At 39.8% G+C, this 21132-nt stretch overlaps 1 protein-coding gene across 3 annotated transcripts in view; it reads left to right on the top strand.

Moving 5' to 3' along the window:
• The window catches only part of TLCD4 (TLC domain containing 4), an 80662-nt gene that overhangs the window by 45146 nt on the left and 14384 nt on the right, over window positions 1–21132 (top strand). For all 3 annotated transcript variants that reach the window (XM_008960529.4, XM_034931716.3, XM_008960528.6), the window contains exon 6: window positions 11729–11802. In XM_008960529.4, coding sequence (XP_008958777.1) covers window positions 11729–11802 — 74 coding nt within the window. The remainder of the gene's footprint in view (window positions 1–11728; window positions 11803–21132) is intronic.

The raw sequence follows: 21132 nt of genomic DNA, 5'->3' as shown, positions 1-21132 counted from the left end.
CTCGTTGATCTGTCTAATGTTGACAGTGGGGTGTTAAAAGTCTCCCATTATTATTGTGTGGGAGTCTAAGTCTCTTTGTAGGTCTCTAAGGACTTGCTTTATGAATCTGGGTGCTCCTGTATTGGGTGCATATATATTTAGGATAGTTAGCTCTTCTTGTTGAATTGATTCCTTTACCATTATGTAATGTCCTTCTTTGTCTCTTTTGATCTTTATTGGTTTAAAGTCTGTTTTATCAGAGACTAGGATTGCAACCCCTGCTTTTTTTTGCTTTCCATTTGCTGGTAGATCTTCCTCCATTTCTTTATTTTGAGTGTATGTGTGTCTTTGCATGTGAGATGGGTTTCCTGACTACAGCACACTGATGGGACTTGACTCTTTATCCAATTTGCCAGTCTTTGTCTTTTAATTGGGTCATTTAGCACATGTACCTTTAAGGTTAATATTGTTATGTGTGAATTTGATCCTGTCATTATGATGTTAGCTGGTTATTTTGCCCGCTAATCAGTACAGTTTCTTCATAGCAATGATGGTCTTTACAATTTGGCATGTTTTTGCAGTGGTTAGTACTGGTTGTTCCTTTCCATGTTTAGTGCTTCCTTCAGGAGCTCTTGTAAGGCAGGCCTGGTGGTGACAGAATCTCTCCGCATTTGCTTGTCTGTAAAGGATTTTATTTCTCCTTCACTTATGATGCTTAGTTTGGCTGGATATGAAATTCTGGATTGAAAGTTCTTTACTTTAAGAATGTTGAACATTGGCCCCCACTCTGTTCTGGCTTGTAGAGTTTCTGCCGAGAGATCCGCTGTTAGTCTGTTGGGCTTCCCTTTGTGGGTAACCCGACCTTTCTCTCTGGCTGCCCTTAACATTTTTTCCTTCATTTCACCTTTGGTGAATCTGACAATTATGTGTCTTGGAGTTGCTCTTCTCGAGGAGTATCTTTGTGGCGTTCTCTGTATTTCCTGAATTTGAATGTTGGCCTGCCTTGCTAGGTTGGGGAAGTTCTCCTCGATTATACCCTGAAGAGTGTTTTCCAACTTGGTTCCATTCTCCCCATCACTTTCAGGTATACCAGTCAAACGTAGATTTGGTCTCTTCACATAGTCTCATGTTTCTCAGAGGCTTCGTTCATTTCTTTTTACTCTTTTTTCTCTAAACTCTTCTCACTTCATTTCATTCATTTGATCTACAATCACTGATACCCTTTCTTCCACTTGATCAAATCGGCTACTGAAGCTTGTGCATGTGTCATATAGTTCTCGTGCCATGGTTTTCAGCTCCATTGGGTACCTGAGGTCTTCTGTATGCTGTTTATTGTAGTTAGCCATTCGTCTACTCTTTTTTGAATGTTTTTAGCTTTTTTGCGATGGGTTCGAACATCCTCCTTTAGCTCGGAGAGGTTTGTTATTACTGATCGTTTGAAGCCTTCTTCTCTCAACTTGTTAAAGTCATTCTCTGTCCAGCTTTGTTCTGTTGCTGGCGAGGAGCTGCGTTACTTTGGAGGAGAATAGGCGCTCTGATTTTTAGAATTTTCAGCTTTTCTGCTCTAGTTTCTCCCCATCTTTATGGTTTTATCTACCTTTGGTCTTTGATGATGGTGACATACAGATGGGGTTTTGGTGTGGATGTCCTTTCTGTTTGTTAGTTTTCCTTCTAACAGGACCTTCAGCTGCAGGTCTGTTGGAGTTTGCTGGAGGTCCACTCCAGACCTTGTTTGCCTGAGTATCACCAGTGGAGGCTGCAGAACAGCAAATATTGCAGAATGGCCAATGTTGCTGCCTGATCCTTCCTCTGGAAGCTTTGTCTCAGAGGGGCACCCAGCCATATGAGGTGTCAGTCGGCCCCTACTGGGAGGTGCCTCCCAGTTAGGCTACTCAGGGGTCAGGGGTCCACTTGAGGAGGTAGTCTGTCTGTTCTCAGATCTCAAACTGTGCTGAGAGAACCACTACTGTCTTCAAAGCTGTCAGACAGGGATGTTTAATTCTGCGGAAGTTTCTGCTGCCTTTTGTTCAGCTATGCCCTGCCCCCAGAGGTGGAGTCTACAGAGGCAGGCAGGCCTCCTTGAGCTGTGGTGGGCTCCACCCAGTTCGAGCTTCCAGGCCGCTTTGTTTACCTACTCAAACCTCAGCAATGGTGGATGCCCCTCCCCCAGCCTCACTGCCGCCTTGCAGTTTGATCTCAGACTGCTGTGCTAGCAATGAGCGAGGCTCCATGGGCATGGGACCCTCCGAGCCAGGCGCGGGATATAATCTCTTGGTGTGCTGTTTGTTAAGGCTGTTGGAAAAGCACAATATTAGGGTGGGAGTGTCCTGATTTTCCAGGTACCATCTGCCACGGCTTCCCTTGGCTAGTAAAGGGAATTCCTGACCCCTTGTGCTTCCCAGGTGAGGCGATGCCCTGCCCTGCTTCGGCTCTGTGGGCTGCACCCAGTGTCTGATATGCCCCAGTGAGATGAATGCGGTACCTCAGTTGGAAATGCAGAAGTCACCCGTCTTCTGCGTTGCTCATACTGGGAGCTATAGACTGGAGCTGGTCCTATTCGGCCGTCTTGGAACCCCCGCCACCTCTTGATACTTTTAAAAATGAAGATATTAGTGCCCCAGTTTTTTCTTCTACTTCTCTAACTCCTACTTTGCTTCTCAGTTTTTATCACTTGTACTTTTATATTGCTGAGAATTAAAAATATCTACTTTGTATTCTGTAATCATAGTAAGTTTTTCTTTGTAGTCAGTTGATCTACACACAGAAAATCAGTAAAATATTTATTATGATTGTATTAAAATAGTTGATTGCAGGACCCAGATTACATTTTCTGTGTAATTTTTTTGGAGTTTCTAATTGCCTTCCTTTTTTCCCCCCATCATTTGCCTTTACTACATATTTGAGTAGCTTCATATCCTCAAGGATACTACTCCATCTCTGCAACCGTCTTTTCCCAGCTCCCACATACCTGCTCCAGGAGTTTGCTGTTCTGCTGCAGTCTGAACAGATTGCTGTCTGTGCTGCTGCCCAGTGGCCTGGGGCTCCCTGTCATTCCAATCTTGGGCTGAAGTCACTGTTTCCTCAATCCCATGTCTTTGACTTTCTTGTTTATTCACTCATTTTGCTGCAGCATATCCTCAAATGATACCTAAGAAAGCGAAGGAGGTAAACTCTGAGTCTGTTGCAAGTTCCGAAGATGTTTTTATTCTCAGACTATCTGGTGGTATCATTATCTCTACTGGTGGCATATGGATATGTAATAACATTTAACCAATGACCTATTGTTATGTGTTTCAGTGTCATAGGTAACTTTGAGTGAATATCCATATATCTTCTCATTTGTGCACATGAATAATTATTTTCAAAGAATAATTTTGTTGAGTGGAATTCTTGGGCAAATAGTATGTGTGTTTTTTTTTTTTTTTTTCAGACAAAGTCTCGCTCTTGTCCCCCAGGGTGGAGTGCAATAGCGTGATCTTGGCTCACTGCAACCTCCACTTCCCAGGTTCAAGCGATTCTCCTGCCTCAGCCTCCCAAGTAGTTGGGATTACCGGCACCTGCCACCATGCCCGGCTAATTTTTGTATTTTTTAGTAGAGATGGGGTTTCACTATGTTGGCAGGCTGGTCTCGAACTCCTGACCTCAGGTGATCCACCCGCCTCGGCCTCCCAGAGTGCTGGGATTACAGGCATGAGCCACTGCGCCCGGCCTAGTATATGTATGTTTTAAGGATATTGATTCATTCTGCCAAAATTCTCTTCAGAGAACCATTGTGTAACTGGTTCTTTTCATCAAGAGGCTGCTTGGTTTCTGTTGTTTGTTTTATTTTTGTTTTGTGAAGACTGCAGTTAACAGGGATCAAGAACTCTGAAAAGGGTTGGCTAGAAGAGTCTTTACCTGAGCAATGTGGAAATGATACTGGGAAAGAAAATAAGCATATACTGTCTGTAAATATCAGAAGGTTTATATGAAAAAGAGATTGGATTCAATTAAGTTTTTTGGGTTGTGAGGATCAGAAGTAGGACAGGCAGGTGGAAATCTGAGAGAGCAGTATAATTTTGGAACTTTTGAATAGCAGTCCCAGGTTGCAGTGAGCTGCTTACACTCCTCACTATGGAGTAGTCCACCCTAAGCTGAGGGCAAACTGGAAGAGCTTTTGTGGGTGGGATTTAAAAATCTATGGGTAATGGAAAGTAGGTAATTTTCAGAGGCCATTTCAACCATGCCACACTGTGGTATGATGAACATAAAGTCATCATGAACACAGTTAAGTTTAGGTTGGATGAAATATATTATAGTTGTGCAAAGTGAGATGAAAAGCTGACAAAAACCATAGGATCAATAAAACAGTTTAGTTTACCCTTAGAAGTATTAATTTTCCTTTTCATCCTGGATGCTTTTCTGCAACAAGTAGAAAGTAACAACTACTTTTGGAGGGTGATTTGTTCACGTAAGGTTATCTTTTATAGTAAAATAGCAGTGTTCATTAGTAGTGCATCCAGTCCTTCCTGACTATAATGATCTGTCTAATCATCCATTCCTCCCCATCATCCAGGCCTGAACCTTAGACCTGTGTGGTCACCCTTGCATCAGTAACTAGGTGTGAATGATTGCACCTAGGCAGGAAGGAATAGGCCCTTTTAGGCCTTGTCTTTATAATAAGAAAATTTACCTTGTTCAGTTGTTTTTTTAGAGACAAAGTCTCACTCTGTCACCCACGCTGGAGTACAGTGGTGCAGTCATAGCTTGCTGTGGCCTTAACTCCTGAGCTCAAGTGATCCTCCTGCCTCAGCCTCCTGAGTAGCTGGGACTATAGGCACACGCCACCATGCCTGGCTAATTAAAAAAAAAAATTTTTTTTTGTAGACGTGGGGTCTTACTATGTTGACCAGGCTGGCCCAGAATTCCTGATCTCAAGCGATCCTCCTGCCTCAACCTCCTAAAGTGTTGGGATTACATGCATGAGCCACTGTACCTAGTCCTTTTTCCTCTTTTGAGTGCCTTCTCTTTTGAGCGCCGCATACTGATGGCGATCAGTATTTTTCCTGATGGCCATCAGTATGCGTCTCATTTTATTCTCATGTCAGTCTTGCTATAAAGATGGCATTGTGCCCATTTTACAAAAGGAGAAACCGAAATTTAGATTAGCTTTGCCCCAAGTTGCCACCAGAGCTAGGATTCAAATCCTGCCCTCCATACCACAGGCATGTTGTCATTAACTGTCTCCGCCTCCCAAAACTTAATTGCTTTTAACTATCCCTGCCTCCCAAAATGTAATTGCTTAATTATAATAATAATTTGCTCAAATAGAGGAAGTTTTAAAAAGTTTGCCAATAAATATTTCTGGAAATTCTGTCAGCATTGGGATATAGTGGTGGTATCTGTTGGGAAAAGCTGAGTGTTGGGAGAGAAGCTGAGGCAGGGCTTCCATGACTGACATAATGTAAGAGAGTCTTGGAACATGTGCGGGGTCCAGGGTCTAAAACCCCTTGTGGCCTTTGGAACACCAAGCTCTGTGCCAAAGGGTGGAAGGCTACCCTGACGCACCGTAATCTAAGCCCAGGGCATAAAACCGCTCGTGGCTTGGATAGAATCCAAGGCTCCTGGCTCTGGAATGTGTCTAGACTTGCTGGCTCCTTGCTCCTTGCTCTCCCAGGATCGATTGTATCTTGAGTTAAAAGAACCTGCTCTCCATTATCTCAAGTAGCAGAGCATATGCTAAACCATCACAGCTGTAAATCATGTGCTTAATATAATGCTCCCTTTCGACCCCCACATTCTCACCACCTGTTTCTTTGTTTGATCACCAATAAATAGTCTGGGCTTCCAGAGCTTGGGGCCTTCGCAGCCTCCATACTTAGTGTTGGCCCCCTGGACCCACTTTCTCTCGTAAACTGTCTTTTTTCATTCCTTTGACTCCGCCAGACTTCGTCACCCCCACGACCTGGTGTTGGGACCATCACCCCAACAGTATCAAATGGCATTCTTAGACACTTCCATCTGTCGTTAATTTTAACTCTCTCGTTTTATGTTTTATAAAGTGATGAGGACAATGATGGTAGTAATGGCAGCCATATAGTCCTAACAACAGCCCTGTTTAAAAGTATTAACCCTTTGTTATAGATTTCTTGGAATAGGATCAGAGGAGTTCAGTAATAGGCACAAGGTTACACGGCTAGTAAGGTCAGAGCTATAACCCTGGTTTGTCTTTCTTTTAGACTACATCCTATTGCTCCTTAGTTTGCAAGTGTGCTCACTGTCTGCTTCTAGATGTTTTACTTCTGTTACAGTGGTCCCACATTCCCCTACCTCTTCTACTTGCTTACCCACTTTTACCAGCCTTGCTTCACTAACTCTAAATGTTTCAGTGTTTGGAGATTCAGACATTTTTATTTTCTCATAACAAATTTGATAACTTCTAATTCTGTTCCGCTGATATCTTTATGAGATTAAAATCTGGATGGTTTTCTCCTTTTCTTTTGGAATGAAATGTGAGTGAGCTTTTTTTTTTTTTTTTTTTTTTTAAGAGACAGGGTCTCACTAATGTTGCCTTGGCTGGGCTCAAATGATCCTCCTGCCTCTGCTGGCATTATAGGCATGAACCACCACGTCCAGCCAAAGGCTAATATTCTGATAATCCTCTCTCCCACTCAGAAATAGGCCTGAAGGACTCTTGGGATTTTGACTTTAGAGGTGATGTGCTTGTTTAACAGCACTGAGAAGGCCAGGTTCAACTCAGGAAACATGGGCCAGGCACTGTGTAAGGCTTTATGGATATAACAGTGAATAAGGAACAGGAAATGTAGATATTTGCAAGGAGCTAAGTACTCTCACAGATAAGCAGAGAGATCTGCGGAGGCAATTGACTGGGGGGTTCTCCCAGCTAAGAGTTAAGGGGTCAGGAAAAACTTTTCTAGAGGAATGTAGCAGGTCCACCTTAAGAGCTGTGCAGTCTGGGGTGGGTGTTTGTAAACCTTTGCTCAGCGCGGTTTCTGAGAAGTAGGGAGCTAGCTCCTTGGGGCTTATAGATCGCTGGCTATTTCTAGACTAGGAAAGCACTTCTCTCACTTTAATGTACCTTGGACTCACCTGGAGGGCCTGCAAAACACAGCTGCTGTTCCCACCCCTCATGGTTTCCCATTCAGTATGTCTTGGATGGGGCCCTGGAATATGCATATCTAGCAAGTTCCCAGGTCATGCTGATGCTGCTTATCTGGGAACTACACGAGAACCATTGGGCTAGAAGTACTAGAACTAACCATTCTCTTTGGGAAGAGGAGAGAGGACTTAGAAGAGCCAAGATGTTATGCCCAACTTTTTTCAAATTCAAGAGACAGTTTCCTCAAAGCATGGAAAATTTGCACTTTGGCCAAAGTTGTTTAGATGAACATAACATCAAATTTACCATTTTTACACTGACTCTTTTAATACTTAATGAAAATCATGAAGTCAGGTTTTATCTGATATTAATTTGGTACTTTGGTTAATACTTTTAATTCTTTACCAGTATGAAAGGAGTCGGAAAAAGTAATCTTTAAATTCTCAAAAAAGGTCTTAAATATAGTATACTTCATGATTTTTTTTGTTTTTAAAGTTAATATTAACTAGAGAGAAATTTTTAGAATTTTTTTAAAGAAACGGTTTTGCTGTGTCACCTAGGCTGGTATGCAGTAGTGTGATCACAGCTCACAGCCACACCCTCAAACTTCTGGGTTCAGGTGATCTTCCTGCCTTAGCCTTCTGAGTAGCTGAGTCAGACTACAGCTGTGCACCATTGTGCCCAGCCTAAAATGGTTTTTAAAATTTAATTAAGGCTTAGGCTGTTGCTGCTATAGTATTTTGATATTTTACATGACTTTGGGGAGTCTGCTTTAAAATACTTTATAAGTTGAATAAAAATAAATTTTGGTATTTGATCTTATCTTTGGAAAAACTATTTATTTGAAGGATACAGTAAGAAATTTAGCAAGAATTTTGGCTGACCTTAGGAACACATTAACTCGTAACATTTTGCAGCAGTCTGGTCTGTCATCTTCTCTAAACATTGAATGTAGTTACGTAGAATGCCATAGACTTAGAACAACTAAAGATAATTGTTAGGAAAAATAGATCAGAAGAAAAATCACCTTTGACGGGAGAAAGTCAGTGTTATGAATGAGAGAAATTATCCTTAAGGAATAAAAAGTTCACCTATAATTTTTTTAATGCTTCATGTTTATTACATACATGAATTTGTCTTAGTGAGGGGTTATAATAATACAAATCATTCTTTTTTTTTTTTTTGAGAAAAGTCTCGCTCTGTCCCCTAGGCTGGAGTGCAGTGGCGCGATTTCGGCTCACTGCAAGCTCCGCCTCCCAGGTTCACGCCATTCTCCTGCCTCAGTCTCCCCAGTAGCTGGGACTATAGGCACCCGCCACCACGCCTGGCTAATTTTTTGTATTTTTAGTAGAGACAGGGTTTCACTGTATTAGCCAGGATGGTCTCGATCTCCTGACCTCGTGATCCGTTCGCTTTGGCCTCCCAAAGTATTGGGATTACAGGTGTGAGCCACTGCGCCCAGCCATAATGCAAATCTTTCTAAGATGTTTATGTCTGGTGTCTGGCTCAAGTAAGAATCTCATTAAAATAACTTTTTCCTTTCATTTTTTTGTCCCCTCAAGAGTCATATTTTAGTTGTGTACTGTTTCCAAAGTTGTCCTTTTCCCTAATTTGCTACAGAATTTAACTATAGAGATAGCAAACAAACAGAACATTTCTCTTATTTTACTTTACTTGTTATTTTAACTTCTTCTTAAATATTCCAAGCAATTCTTTTGAGAAAACTCACCTAAACTTTGAACAAGCCACCAAATTTTTTCATTAAAAAAAGCACACAAAATACCTAAGGAGTTTGAAATGCAAATGGCAATTTGTTCCTTATTATCTTTAAAGTGGTTCTTTATGCTGAATAAATTAGAGGGCTCAGACATTTGTGCTTTTCTCATCCCCCCCCCCTTTTTTTTTAGCCGCAAATGTGATTTCGAATATGTATTAAAATGAATTATTTATTTGTTATTTTAAATTTTTGTATGGAGATGGGGTTTTGCGATGTTTGCCCAAGCTGGTCTCGAACCTCTAGGCTCAAGTGATCCTCTTGCCTTGGCCTCCCAATGTGCTGGGATTACTTTTGTGAGCCACCATGCCCAGCCTAAATGCATTTATAATAAAACAAAGATGAGAGTGGCCTGTTCAGAGCTATCCTAGTCGTACCATTTTACCACTGAAAATCCTGCAGCCCGGGAAACCCCTTCCTCTGATACAAAAAAAAAAAATCACGGCAGCTATGATTTGCAGTTCACAATAATGGATCATCCACTGATGCAACTTAAGTGTGTTGTAATTGTGAGCAGTAACAGTCTATCATTGACATTGCCCATTGGATTAACTGTTTTGATTTGTATTGACATAGTGTTAGTTTAACCTACCACACTGTGAATACTGTGACTGTATTTTCTGAGATTTCAGATAATGAAAATGAGAACAGTTATGATATCAACACCCAGAGTGTCCCAGACATCACTGAGAAGGAAAGTTATTATTGTATATGGAAATCTATGTTATTTTATATATATTAGTATATAATGATATGTTATAGACAGAGGGAAAGACACATAATTAGGGAGATAAAACAGAACATATTGCACAATAGGCAGGAAAGAATTTGGGATTGGGCATTGTTACAGTTTGAATTGTGTCCCCTCCAAAATTCATAGGTTGAAGTCATAACTCCCGGTACCTTAGAATGTAACCTCAGTTGGAAATAGGGTCATTGTAGATGTAGTTAGTTAAGATGAGTTTGTATTAAAATATGGTGGGCCCCTAATCCACTATGACTGGTCTCCTTGTGAAAAGGGGAAATTTGGACAGACATGCACACAGGGATAATGCCACGTGGAGACTGGAGTTAGGCTGCCACAAGCCAAGGAACTGCAGGAAGCTGGCAGAGAGTCCTAGAACAGATTCTTCCCTAGTGCCTGCAGAGAGCTCATGACCCTGTTAACCCCTTGATCTTGGACTTCTAGCTTCCGTAACTGTGAGACAATACATTTCTGTTGCTTAAACCACTCAGTTTTTGGTACTTTGTTATGTCAGCGCTAACAAACTAATACAGGCTTGGTGAAGGAGATGTGCAAGCACCTAAGGAGACTGTGTCTCTCAAGTCTGGGATAAGACAGGCAAGCACATCTAAATTAATCTGCACTTCTTCCATCTTGTTTAAATAAAAGCATTTAGTATAACAGAAAACTAGCATAGAATAATAATTTCACATAAATACCTATTCTTCATATTTGTGTGTTAAAGTAATAAAACCTGTGCATACTTCTTTCTCCTCCATTGTTATGTCTCTGGACTGGTATGGCTGTGCCCTGGTTGACTCTCTGAAAAGTTGGTCACCCCCTGTGCATTCAGTGCTCCTCTTGCCTGCTGTTTCTGTGTCTTTGGCCATCCCTCCTTCCTTCTTCCTCATCACAAATTCCAGTATTGCTAAGGGTAATTAATTTGTGATTATAAAAAGTTTTAGATTAACCTTGTTAAAGGTAGTTCTTATAATCTAGCTTAGAATTTTGAATCCCTAAAATAATTTTCATGAATAAATACTAAAAATCATCAAATAAAAAGTCCACCTATTATTTTTTTAATGCTTCATATTGTTCTCATTTGGAAGGCAGCATGGTATAGCCAGTAGAAAAATAGTTTCCAAACTTTTGTTTACATCTAATGTATTGGGGTAGGGAGGACTGTTTTCTTTGGCATGTAATCATAATTCTGATTTAATTGGAAGTGCTGGAGTGACTCCATTTACTTAGTAGCAATTTTTAAAGTATATTAAGTAAAATTTTTAGAATGTATACTTTTGGTTTTCCTTCCAATGTTTACTAACTCTGCTAAACTTATATCATTTAATTGGTAGAATGTACTAGGTATTGTGTTTAAATTTAGAAAGGTCTCAAAGATCCTAAATTTAGCTCCAGGATCTTCTGATTCACAAATATATTTTTCAGAACAAACATGGTGGCATATGTTGTCATACTGGGCAAATATACCTGTACTCACAGGCTTGTGTATTGTTATTGAGGATAAGTGCTTTTTTGAGATTTTTAAGGTGCTTCCAGTTAGTAATGGATATAAAGTGAGTTACTATCAGGTGTTAAATTGTTATAAAACTCCTCATCTTCTGAAATTCACAGTACTTTGTGATCATTCTTTTTTTTTTTTTTGAGACGGAGTCTCGCTCTGTTGCCCAGGCTGAAGTGCAGTGGTGCGACCTCGGCTCACTGCAAGCTCCGCCTCCCGGGTTCACGCCATTCTCCCGCCTCAGCCTCCCGAGTAGCTGGGACTACAGGCGCGTGCCACGTGATCATTCTTTTCTACAGTAATTTGAAAATGCCATTACTAATGGTTATTTACAGAGTTCATTTGTTTAACGTGACACAACTGCTTGAAGCCTATTTTCATTAAGTGGACACTGTATACGTAAGTGAACATAAGTGTATAATTTACTGTTTTTTAAAAATACTGTAGAATTCCAAGGATCTTTCTATATTCTCACGAAGAAAATCAGTTTAACAGTAAAAGGTTGAAAACTTCTTGATCTGTTTTGGTATTGATTGTTATATTATGCTGAGAAGCTATTGGATATTTCTACGGTATTTGGGAATTTTGTTAAGAATGTTATCCTTGACATTGTGTTTTATGTTTATCATTCAGAAAAATGGAGTGCTGGCATACATTGGGAATTTTCGCCTGCTTGCAGAGCTTTCCAGCCCGTTTGTGAATCAGCGGTATGTTACTGATATCATTGATTATTTTAAAGTCATGCTGTTTATTTTTAGTTTGGGCAAATCCTTTTCCCGTGATCCTCAAGTTACTATATAAAAGATACGGATCTGTGATATGAATTGTTATCACCATCATACAAATGAGGAAAGTGAGTTTTGGAAAGGTTAGAGTAACTTACCCAAGTTTCCCTAGCTAGCAAGTGGTGGTGCTAGGTTTTAAATCCTGCTCTTTGCAGTACGATGGTGCTTTATGATGCCTGCTTCCAGCTCATTCTTTCACCCTCCATGTTGTACACTGCAAGATGAATGGTATTCACTGAATCTTAGAATTGAGTGGGGCTCTTTACGGAAAAGGACAAATATCACTGTGGCTCATTTTGAGTCTAGCTCATATTCCTGACACTAACTTCCTCCTGTCCCCAAATTCTTATATTGACATTATCTTAGTGCCTCATTGAAATACATAATCTTTTTATTTTTTAAATTTAAAAGGCTACTTTTGGCTGGGCTCAGGGGCTCACGTCTATAAATCCCAGCACTTTGGGAGGTTGAGGCAGGAGGATTGCTTGAGGCCAGGAGTTTGAGACCAGCCTGAGTAACATTGTGAGATCCCAACCCTACAAAAAAAAAAAAAAAAAAAAAAAGGAAAAAGAAAATTAGCTGGGCACGATGGTGCTTGCCTGTAGTTCTAGCTGTTTGGGAGGCTAAGGCGGAAGGATCGCATGAGTCCAAGAGTTTAAGCAGTGTGTCCAGTGAGCTGAGATCCAGCCTGGGCAAAACAGAGAAACCCTGTCTGTAAAAAATTTATTTTTTTTAAAAGACTACTTTTATTTTAAATACATACAATGTAAATAACTAAACTAACAATTTGTAATATTGATAGTCATCACTAGTGAATTATTATTATTTTTGAGATGGAGTCTCGCTTTGTTGCCCAGGCTAGAGTGCAATGGCGCCATCTCTGCTCACTGCAACCTCCACCTCCTAGGTTCAGGTGATTCTCCTGCCTCAGCCTCCCAAGTAGCAGGGATTACAGGTGCCCACCACCATGCCTGGCTAATTTTTGTATTTTTAGTAGAAACGAGATTTTGCCATGTTGGCCAGGCTGGTCTCAAACTCCTGACCTCAAGTGATCCAACCGCCTTGGCCTCCTGAAGTGCTGGGGTTACAGGCATGAGCCACTGCACCTGGCCCATCTCAACCATTTTTAAGAATACAGTTCAGTTGTGTTAAGTATATTCACATTATTGTGCAACAGACCGTTAGAACTTTTTCATTTTGCAAAATTGAAACTCTACGCCCATTAAACACTAATTTCCCTCTCCTGCAAGCCCTAGACAACCACCTTTCTACTTTCTGTTTCTATGATTTTGACTAAATAATTCATATGAATGGAATCATACAGTGTTTATCCTTTTGTGCCTGGCTTATTTTGCTTACTATAATGTCCTTGAAATGCATCATGTTGTAGCATATGACAGGATTTTCTTCTTTTTAAAGGCTGCATAATATTCCTGTTGTATGTGTAACACATTTTCCTTATGCATTCATCCGTCCATGGACATTGAGATTACTTGCACCCCTGGCTATTGTGAATAATGCTGAAATGGACATGGGCATACAAATATATTTTTGATACCCTGTTTCAAATTCTTTTGGATATATTTCTAGAAGTGGGATTGCTGGATCATATGATGGTCCTTTAATTTTTTGATGAACCTTCAGACAGTTTTCCATAATGCATACATCTTTTTACATTCCCACTAACAGTGCACAAGGGTTCTGATTTCTTCACATCCTCGTCAACACTTGCTGTTTTCTGTTCTTCTGATAGTAGCCATTCTAATGGGTGGAGGTGGTATGTCATGTGTTTTTCTTTTTCTTTTTCTTTTCTTTTTTTTTTTTTTGATACAGGGTCTCACTCTGGTTCCCAGGCTGGAGTGCAGTGGCATGATCTTGGCTCACTGCAGCCTTGACCTCTCAGGCTCAAAGGATCCTCCCACCTCAGCTTTCTAAGTAGCTGGGGCTATAGGCATGTGCCACCACACCTGGCTAATTTTTGTATTTTTTGTAGAGAAGGAGTTTCACCATGTTGCCCAGGCTGGTCTCCAACTCCTGGGCTCAAGCAATCCTCCCACTTTGGCCTCCCAAATTCTGGGATTACAGGTTTGAGCCACTGCGCCTGGCTGGTCATGCGGTTTTGATCTACATTTTACTTTGATTCATGGTGTGGAGCATCTTTTCATGCATTTCTTGGCCATTTGTATATCTTTAAAGAATTGCCTGTTCAAGTTCTTTGCCAATTTTTTCCTTTTTTTTTTTTTTTGATGCAGTTTTGCTCTGTTGCCCAGTCTGGAGTACAGTGGCGTGATCTTGGCTCACTGCAACCTCTACCTCTTGGGTTCCAGTGATTCTTGTGCCTCAGTCTCTTGAGTAGCTAGAATTACAGGCATACACCACCATGCCCAGCTAATTTTGTATTTTTAGTAGAAATGGGGTTTTGCCATGTTGGCCAGGCTGGTCTCGAACTCTTGACCTCAAGTAATCCTCCCACCTCGGCCTCCCAAAGTACTGGGATTACAGGCATGAGCCACTGAGCCCAGCCCTTTGCCCATTTTTAAATTGGGTTATTTATTTTGTTGTAGTAGTACTGAATATTGATACTTTATCAAATACATGATTTGGAAATATTTTCATCTATTCCATAGGTTGCTTTTTCACTCTGCTGATTGTTTCCTTTGATGTGCAGAAGATTTTAAAGTTGATGAAGTCCCATTTGTCTGTTTTTGTTTTTGTTGCCTGTGCTTTTGGTATCATATCCAAAAAATCATTGCCAAGTCTTATATCCTGAAGCCTTCCCCCTATATTTCTTTCTAGGAGTTTTATAGTTTGGGCTTATGTGTAGGTCTTTAATTCATTTTGAATTAATTTTTATATATGGTATAGGGGTCCAACTTCATTCTTAGAATGTGGATATGTAGTTTTTCCAGCACATTTGTTCAAGAGACTATCTTTTCCCCATTGTGTAGTCTTGGTACCCTTGTCAAGTCATTTGGCCATACATGCAAGGGTTTAATTTCTACAGTAGCTTCTAACTGACTTCCTAATTCCAGATACACCCTCTCTCAGTCCTTTCCTCACAGTGTTACCAGAATCATCTTTCTTACATTCCACTTTCACTAGCTTATTTTTTCCCTAAAAGCTGCATCCTGTTTACACTTCTCTCTCTGACTTCTGAAGTTCTCTGTGATGTGCTCCATATGCCTTCAGCCTCTTTTTTAAAATTATTCATTAGAATCAGTTTTCTATCCTTACTGTCTTAGGTTCCTTTGGGTTTTTCTCATATTTCTTCCTTTATTCATATCCTCTGTTTTCTCCCCATCTTTGAAAAATTTACTTATCCTTCAAGTCTTAGTCAAAATCTAAAACCCAGGGAAGGCTTCTATGATTATATGTCTTTTGTTATTTAGTACAGGGATAACACAGAAAGTTGGGAGTATTCCACATCAGAGACACATAAGTTAGAGCACTTACCCTCAATGAAGCGTCATGAATAATTTCGAAGATACTGGCCATTGGAGGCACAAGCAAAGCAGGAAGATGTTCAGGACAATTGACAGGGCTCCCTAGGTCTGTGTGCCTAGGGTGTACTCTGGAACAAGATTACTTGTGAGGTCTCTTTTTAAAAATAATTTTATTTTTTATTAAAATTTTTGTTTAACCACCAGACCACCTGGGAACCTGTGAGGTCTCTAAGTGATGTATGCAGTTCATATCATTTACATAGAAGGAGCTCTCTTGGTGATAAAACACCTCCAGTTAATCTTGAGTTACATAGCTTATGTGACATTCTCAAGGGGGTCAGATCTCATAAATCCATTAATTCCTGGGTCACTTACCATAAGCAATCCTAGACTAAGTATGTTCTTCTAAAAGCATCCCATAGATGAAGCCTCTCTTGCTACAAATTTTATTAGTCTCTTTATCAAGAGGTTTGGCATTAGTGTGTTTACCAGGTGATTAGCCTGGATCAACTGTCTTTTTTTCTTTTCTTTCTTTTTTTTTTTTGTTTTTTGGAGATAGAGTCTCACTCCGTTGTCCAGGCTAGAGTGCAGTGGCGTGATCTTGGCTCACTGCAACCTACACCTCCCGGGTTCAAGCAATTCTCCTGCCTCAGCTTCCCGAGTAGCTGGGACTTCAGGCGCATGCCACCACACCCGGCTAACTTTTTATATTTTAGTAGAGATGGAGTTTCACAGTGTTCCCCAGGCTGGTCTTGAACTCCTGAGCTCAGGCAGTCTGCCCACCTCGGCCTCCCAAAGTGCTAGGATTACAGGTGTGAGCCACTGCACCCGGCCTCTTTTTAATTTTTATTATTTATTTGTTTTTGAGATGGAGTCTTACTCTGTCACCCTGGCTGAAGTACGGTAGTGTGATCTTGGCTCTCTGCAACCCCAACCTCCCAGGTTCAAACGGTTCTCCTGCCTCAGCCTCCTGAGTAGCTGGGATTACAGGCATTCGCTGCCACCTCACCTGGCTAATTTTTGTATTTTTAGTAGAGACGGGGTTTGGCCATGTTGGCCAGGCTGGTCTCGAACTCCTGACCTCAGGTGATCCACCCACCTCGGCCTCCCAAAATGCTGGGATTACAGGCGTGAGCCACCATGCCCAGCCCTTTTTTTTTTTTTTTTTTTTTTTTTTTGAGACAGTCTCACTAATATTCTCCCTGCTTCTCTCTGGGTGAGTTCTTTCCTCCCAAGGTGTCAGCTCTTAACTATTTACTCATCTTGGTGTAAGGGACTATGCCTTAGTCTTGGAATCGGATAAACTCAAGTTGCAATGACCTTGGACAAGTTACTGAATATTCCTGTATTATAGTCATTTTATCTATGAAAAGAACATATTTAATATTACCTACTTCTTTGTATTATAGTCAAGTGTTTTCTTCTCTTAGGTGGCACGTTGAATCAACATGTGTAAAGTAACACAACATATTTCCCTCTATACTCAGTGCATGGCCCAGCTGTCCACTTGGTTACTGCTGCTCAACATGGGTGAAGTGTTTTTGACTATTTCTCCCTCACTATATTTGATCCAGCATTAGGTTCTACCATATCACCTCCTAATATTTCTCACCTTTACCACCTCTTCTCTGTCTCTACCTTCAGTGCCCTAGTTCACCATCTCTTGCTGGCTACCTTACCAGTTTCTAACTCTGTACTGTTTGGTAGGGTAACCACAAGCCACGTATGAATATTTACATTTAAATCATTTAAAGGAAATAAAATTAAAAATTCAATTCCTTAGTCTAACTTTTGGCATTTCTAGTGCTTTATGGCTCCATGTGGCCATACACGGAACCTACAGGTATGTGTGAGCAACATACCTTTAGTAGAACATTTTCATTATTGTGGAAAGTTCTTTTGGTCAGTGGGGCTCTAGGCCAGGTTGGCAAACCATGCATGGCTCATGGGCCAGACCCGCTGCCTGTTTTTGTAAACAAAGTTATACTGGAGCACAGCCATGTTCACTTCTCTGCCATGATTGCTTTAACTCTACCATGGCAGAATTGCATAGTTCTGACAGAGAACAGATGGCCTCCAACAGCTACTGCTTTAATGTTCACTATTTGGCTCTTTATGGAAATAGTTTTCCAGCCCTTGTCATAGACCATCTCCTGTCTCCTATCCTGTTCCCCTTTCATCTCTCTTCTATATTATTATCTTTCACAATAAAGAAATATATGGCTTTGTAGGAGCCTACAACATAGCTTAAGAAGAAAAAAATATGCAGCTTCCTTGGTTAAAACCTCTCAGTGGCTCTGGCTGCTTACAGGATAAAATATGAGCTCTTCAGTGTGACACAGAAAGCTCTGCAAGAAGAGCTGTCTTATCTCCTTCTGCCACATGGCCCCTCAAACTCTCATCTCACACCAGCTTGTCCATCTACTGACAATGCCTCCTGTCTTCTTACTTGTTATTTAGAACTCAACCCAGGGATAATTTCCATCACTAAAACCCATCTCTTTCCAGGCTGAATTGGGTGCGTCTTACATATCCTTTCACAATAGCAACATATGTGTATATTACTATACTTAATGTATTTTATTGCAAAGTTCTCTCTTTTTTATGTTTCCTATTTATCTTTACATTTCATTAGATCAAGGGCCAAATTTTGTTAAACTTTGCATGGTCCAGTGTCCACACATTATCTGGCATGTAGTAGCCATTTGATTGCTTTTTGAATGAATGACTCCCAAGAGGTGATAAGTTAAGCTTTAGCTAATTCTGTCTCTTGAATATGATTCTGATTATGAGATTTTGAAGCAGGATAAAGCTACCTTTGACACTAATAGGCACCTCCATTTGTTTTTGTTTAAAACTCTTTTAGAGAAATTATAAAATTAGAGATAGTTTAATTTTATAATTTTATAATAAAAAGTTATACTGTACCTTTATCTAAAAGCTTTGAATCCTTCCTGTTAAGAAAATGAGAACTGGCGTTAGAATATGAATAAGAAATGGTATCATTGGGCAGTAAGGAGATTGTAACAATATTGAGCACAGCTTCTGTCAGAGTTTCCATAGTTTAGTTGTTTTCTTTTTTAGTTTGAGATATTTTTATTTTCTCTCCATTTTAGAGCTTTGTATATAAGAAGGCACATGGCATACATGTGCTGGGGTATAGAGTGAAAAAATACTGAATTAGTTTAGACACCTGGGCTTCAGTGAAATTTCTGCTGCTGAGTTATGCCCACACGCAGGTTTCTTTTATATAAAGTAATTTAATGGTGCTAACTTCTTTCTTGCCTAAATGCTCTTAATTGTTTTTGAGGACATATTTTATGAATTGATATTGAAATTGAATACCTTGTAAAAGCTTTGCACCTGTGTTTCTTAATATGTTCATTCAATATTTATTAAATACCTCTTCAGTACTTAAATGTCCCATTCTGTGACTTCAAGGAGCTTTAAATATAGCATCTGGCTTCATGTCTGTGTTTGAGAAAATAGTACCTAAAAATATAAAATACAATTTTTTCTTTTTTCTACTAAAAATACAAAAATTAGCTGGGCATGGTGGCACATGCCTGTAGTCCCAACTACTCAGGATGCTGAGGCAGTAGAATTACTTGAACCCAGTTGGTGGAGGTTGCAGTGAGCCAAGATCACGCTACTGTACTCCAGCCTGGGTGATAGAGTGAGACTCTGTCTCAGAAAAAAACAAGAAATTATTACCTCATTGAATATTAACAGTAATGTTCCATGTTAACACAATATTTGTGTGTGTATGAAAAATAACTGCATTGCCAAAACAAACAAACAAAAAAACAGTAGGAACACTGTCATTGTTTTACATTTTTGCAAATCTCTTTAATATCTGGAATGATAGAATTCAGCTGGATTCTCAGATTGGCTTCTGTTTTCAGTCTGTTGTGATAAGTAGTGTTTGAAGCACATGAAAAATATCTGGCCTCTCAGAGTTAATTATGCAATAGAAAAAAAGTATTTTAGTGGCCTTTTCAAATACTAATAATTGTGGATATTCCTTAATATGTCATCAGAATATACCAATAGGTAGTTTCTTAAAGGGTAAGTAAATGTGAAATCCGAAACCATATCAATGAACTTTTCATACTCTGTTATATTCAAATTCATTGGCCTTTCTTGGGCTTTAACCTTTTTTAAATTTGTTTATTTATTTATTTATTTATTTATTTTTTTTTTTGAGATGGAGTCTCGCATTGTCACCTGGGCTGGAGTGCCGTGGTGCGATCTTGGCTCACTGCAACCTCCGCCTCCCAGGTTCAAGCAATTCTCCTGCCTCAGCCTCCCTGAGTAGCTGGGATTACTACTACTCCCTGAGTAGCTGGGATTACTACGCCACCACGCCCGGCTAATTTTTTGTATGTTTAGTACAGACTGCGTTTCACTATGTTGGCCAGGCTGGTCTTGAACTCCTGACCTCGTGATCCACCCGCCTCGGCCTTCCCAAGTGCTGGGATTACAGGTGTGAGCCACCGCACCTGGCAGGCCTTCAATCTTTTACATATGCATAATTTTGATTCATCATGTCTTGGTCATTGGGAAAATATTGGCTCACTGAGTTATGTAGGTCTTCTAAATGTTGAACATTTATTAGATGACATTTAAGATATCACCGCAGATCTCATTAGAAAAGTCTTTAAGTATTGAGAGGCTGTCAAGCTCACAGTTGCAGATAACAAATTTTCCAATATTCTGATTTTCATTTGAAAGTTCAGATTTTGTTGTTGGTATCAAAACTGTCAGTTGCTTTTCTTTATGTGACAAGCCCACTTTTTTTTTTTTTATTTTTGAGAGAGTGCCTGCCAGATGGCTCAAGCAATCATAGTTTATTGTTTTGTTTTTTTTTTCAAGTAAAAATGGCAGTCTGTGGAAGAACCTGGTAGTTTAGCTTACAATTTAAACCATCAGTTGAGGGTTTTTCCTCAAGAAAACCATTTTACTTTGTAGCAGAAATGCCTTATGTGTACTTCCCATTTTATCATACAGAATATTAAAAAGACACATACTCAGAAGTCATTTAATAAAAATAAAAATAATTCTTACTGCTTCATTAAGGGCATTTCTAACTGAAACTTTTCCTTTTTCTGGTTTTGTTTTTAACTGCAAGCAAGCATGTGGTGGAAAAAGATACAGTGGCTACTAATACCATTTCTTTATTTGTGCTAAGATGCCAACAGTTTTATTTACTAGCACTTTACACTATCAGTATAGAAGTCAGCACAATGAAAAAGGCAAATAATGTTTTAATACTATTATTAAAATAATTATATCTTGAAGACCTCCCAAAAAGGACTCAGGGGTCCATAAGCCACATTTTAAGACCTATCATTGATAGATACTTGTCACGTAAGGCTTCACAGAGAACGTGGCATACACTCTTAAAATGTTTTAGGACTTTTTTTTTTTTAAGAAGTGGATGGAGAGGGAAGGGCCTGCATTCAAGAAGAAAAGAATCAACATAGGATTTTGAAAAGTGAAATAAACATGCTATGGGAAAGAGAAAGTATAGGATCAAAGAGTATGTCTTAGGAGTAGGGTGGATAGATGTAGATGATGTTGAGTGTCTGGGAGAGCTGACTGAACTTGACCCAGTAGACAGTGAGATTATAGTGGAGAAAGACATTCTGGAAAGACCACTGAGTGGTTATAACTTTTGATATTTGTAGGATAGATTGTAACACTGGAGACAAAAGTTTGGGTTAGGTTACCCAGTTCTTAGTTGTGTGAATGGACAGTGTAATTTTATTAGTTCAGAAAGTAAATAAGAGTCCATATTAAGCTGTGG

The sequence above is a fragment of the Pan paniscus genome, chromosome 1, assembly GCF_029289425.2.
Source record: "Pan paniscus chromosome 1, NHGRI_mPanPan1-v2.0_pri, whole genome shotgun sequence".
Taxonomy (NCBI): domain Eukaryota; kingdom Metazoa; phylum Chordata; class Mammalia; order Primates; family Hominidae; genus Pan; species Pan paniscus.
The sequence above is the reverse complement of the archived record's forward strand: the minus strand, read 5'-3'. Positions and strand labels throughout refer to the sequence as shown.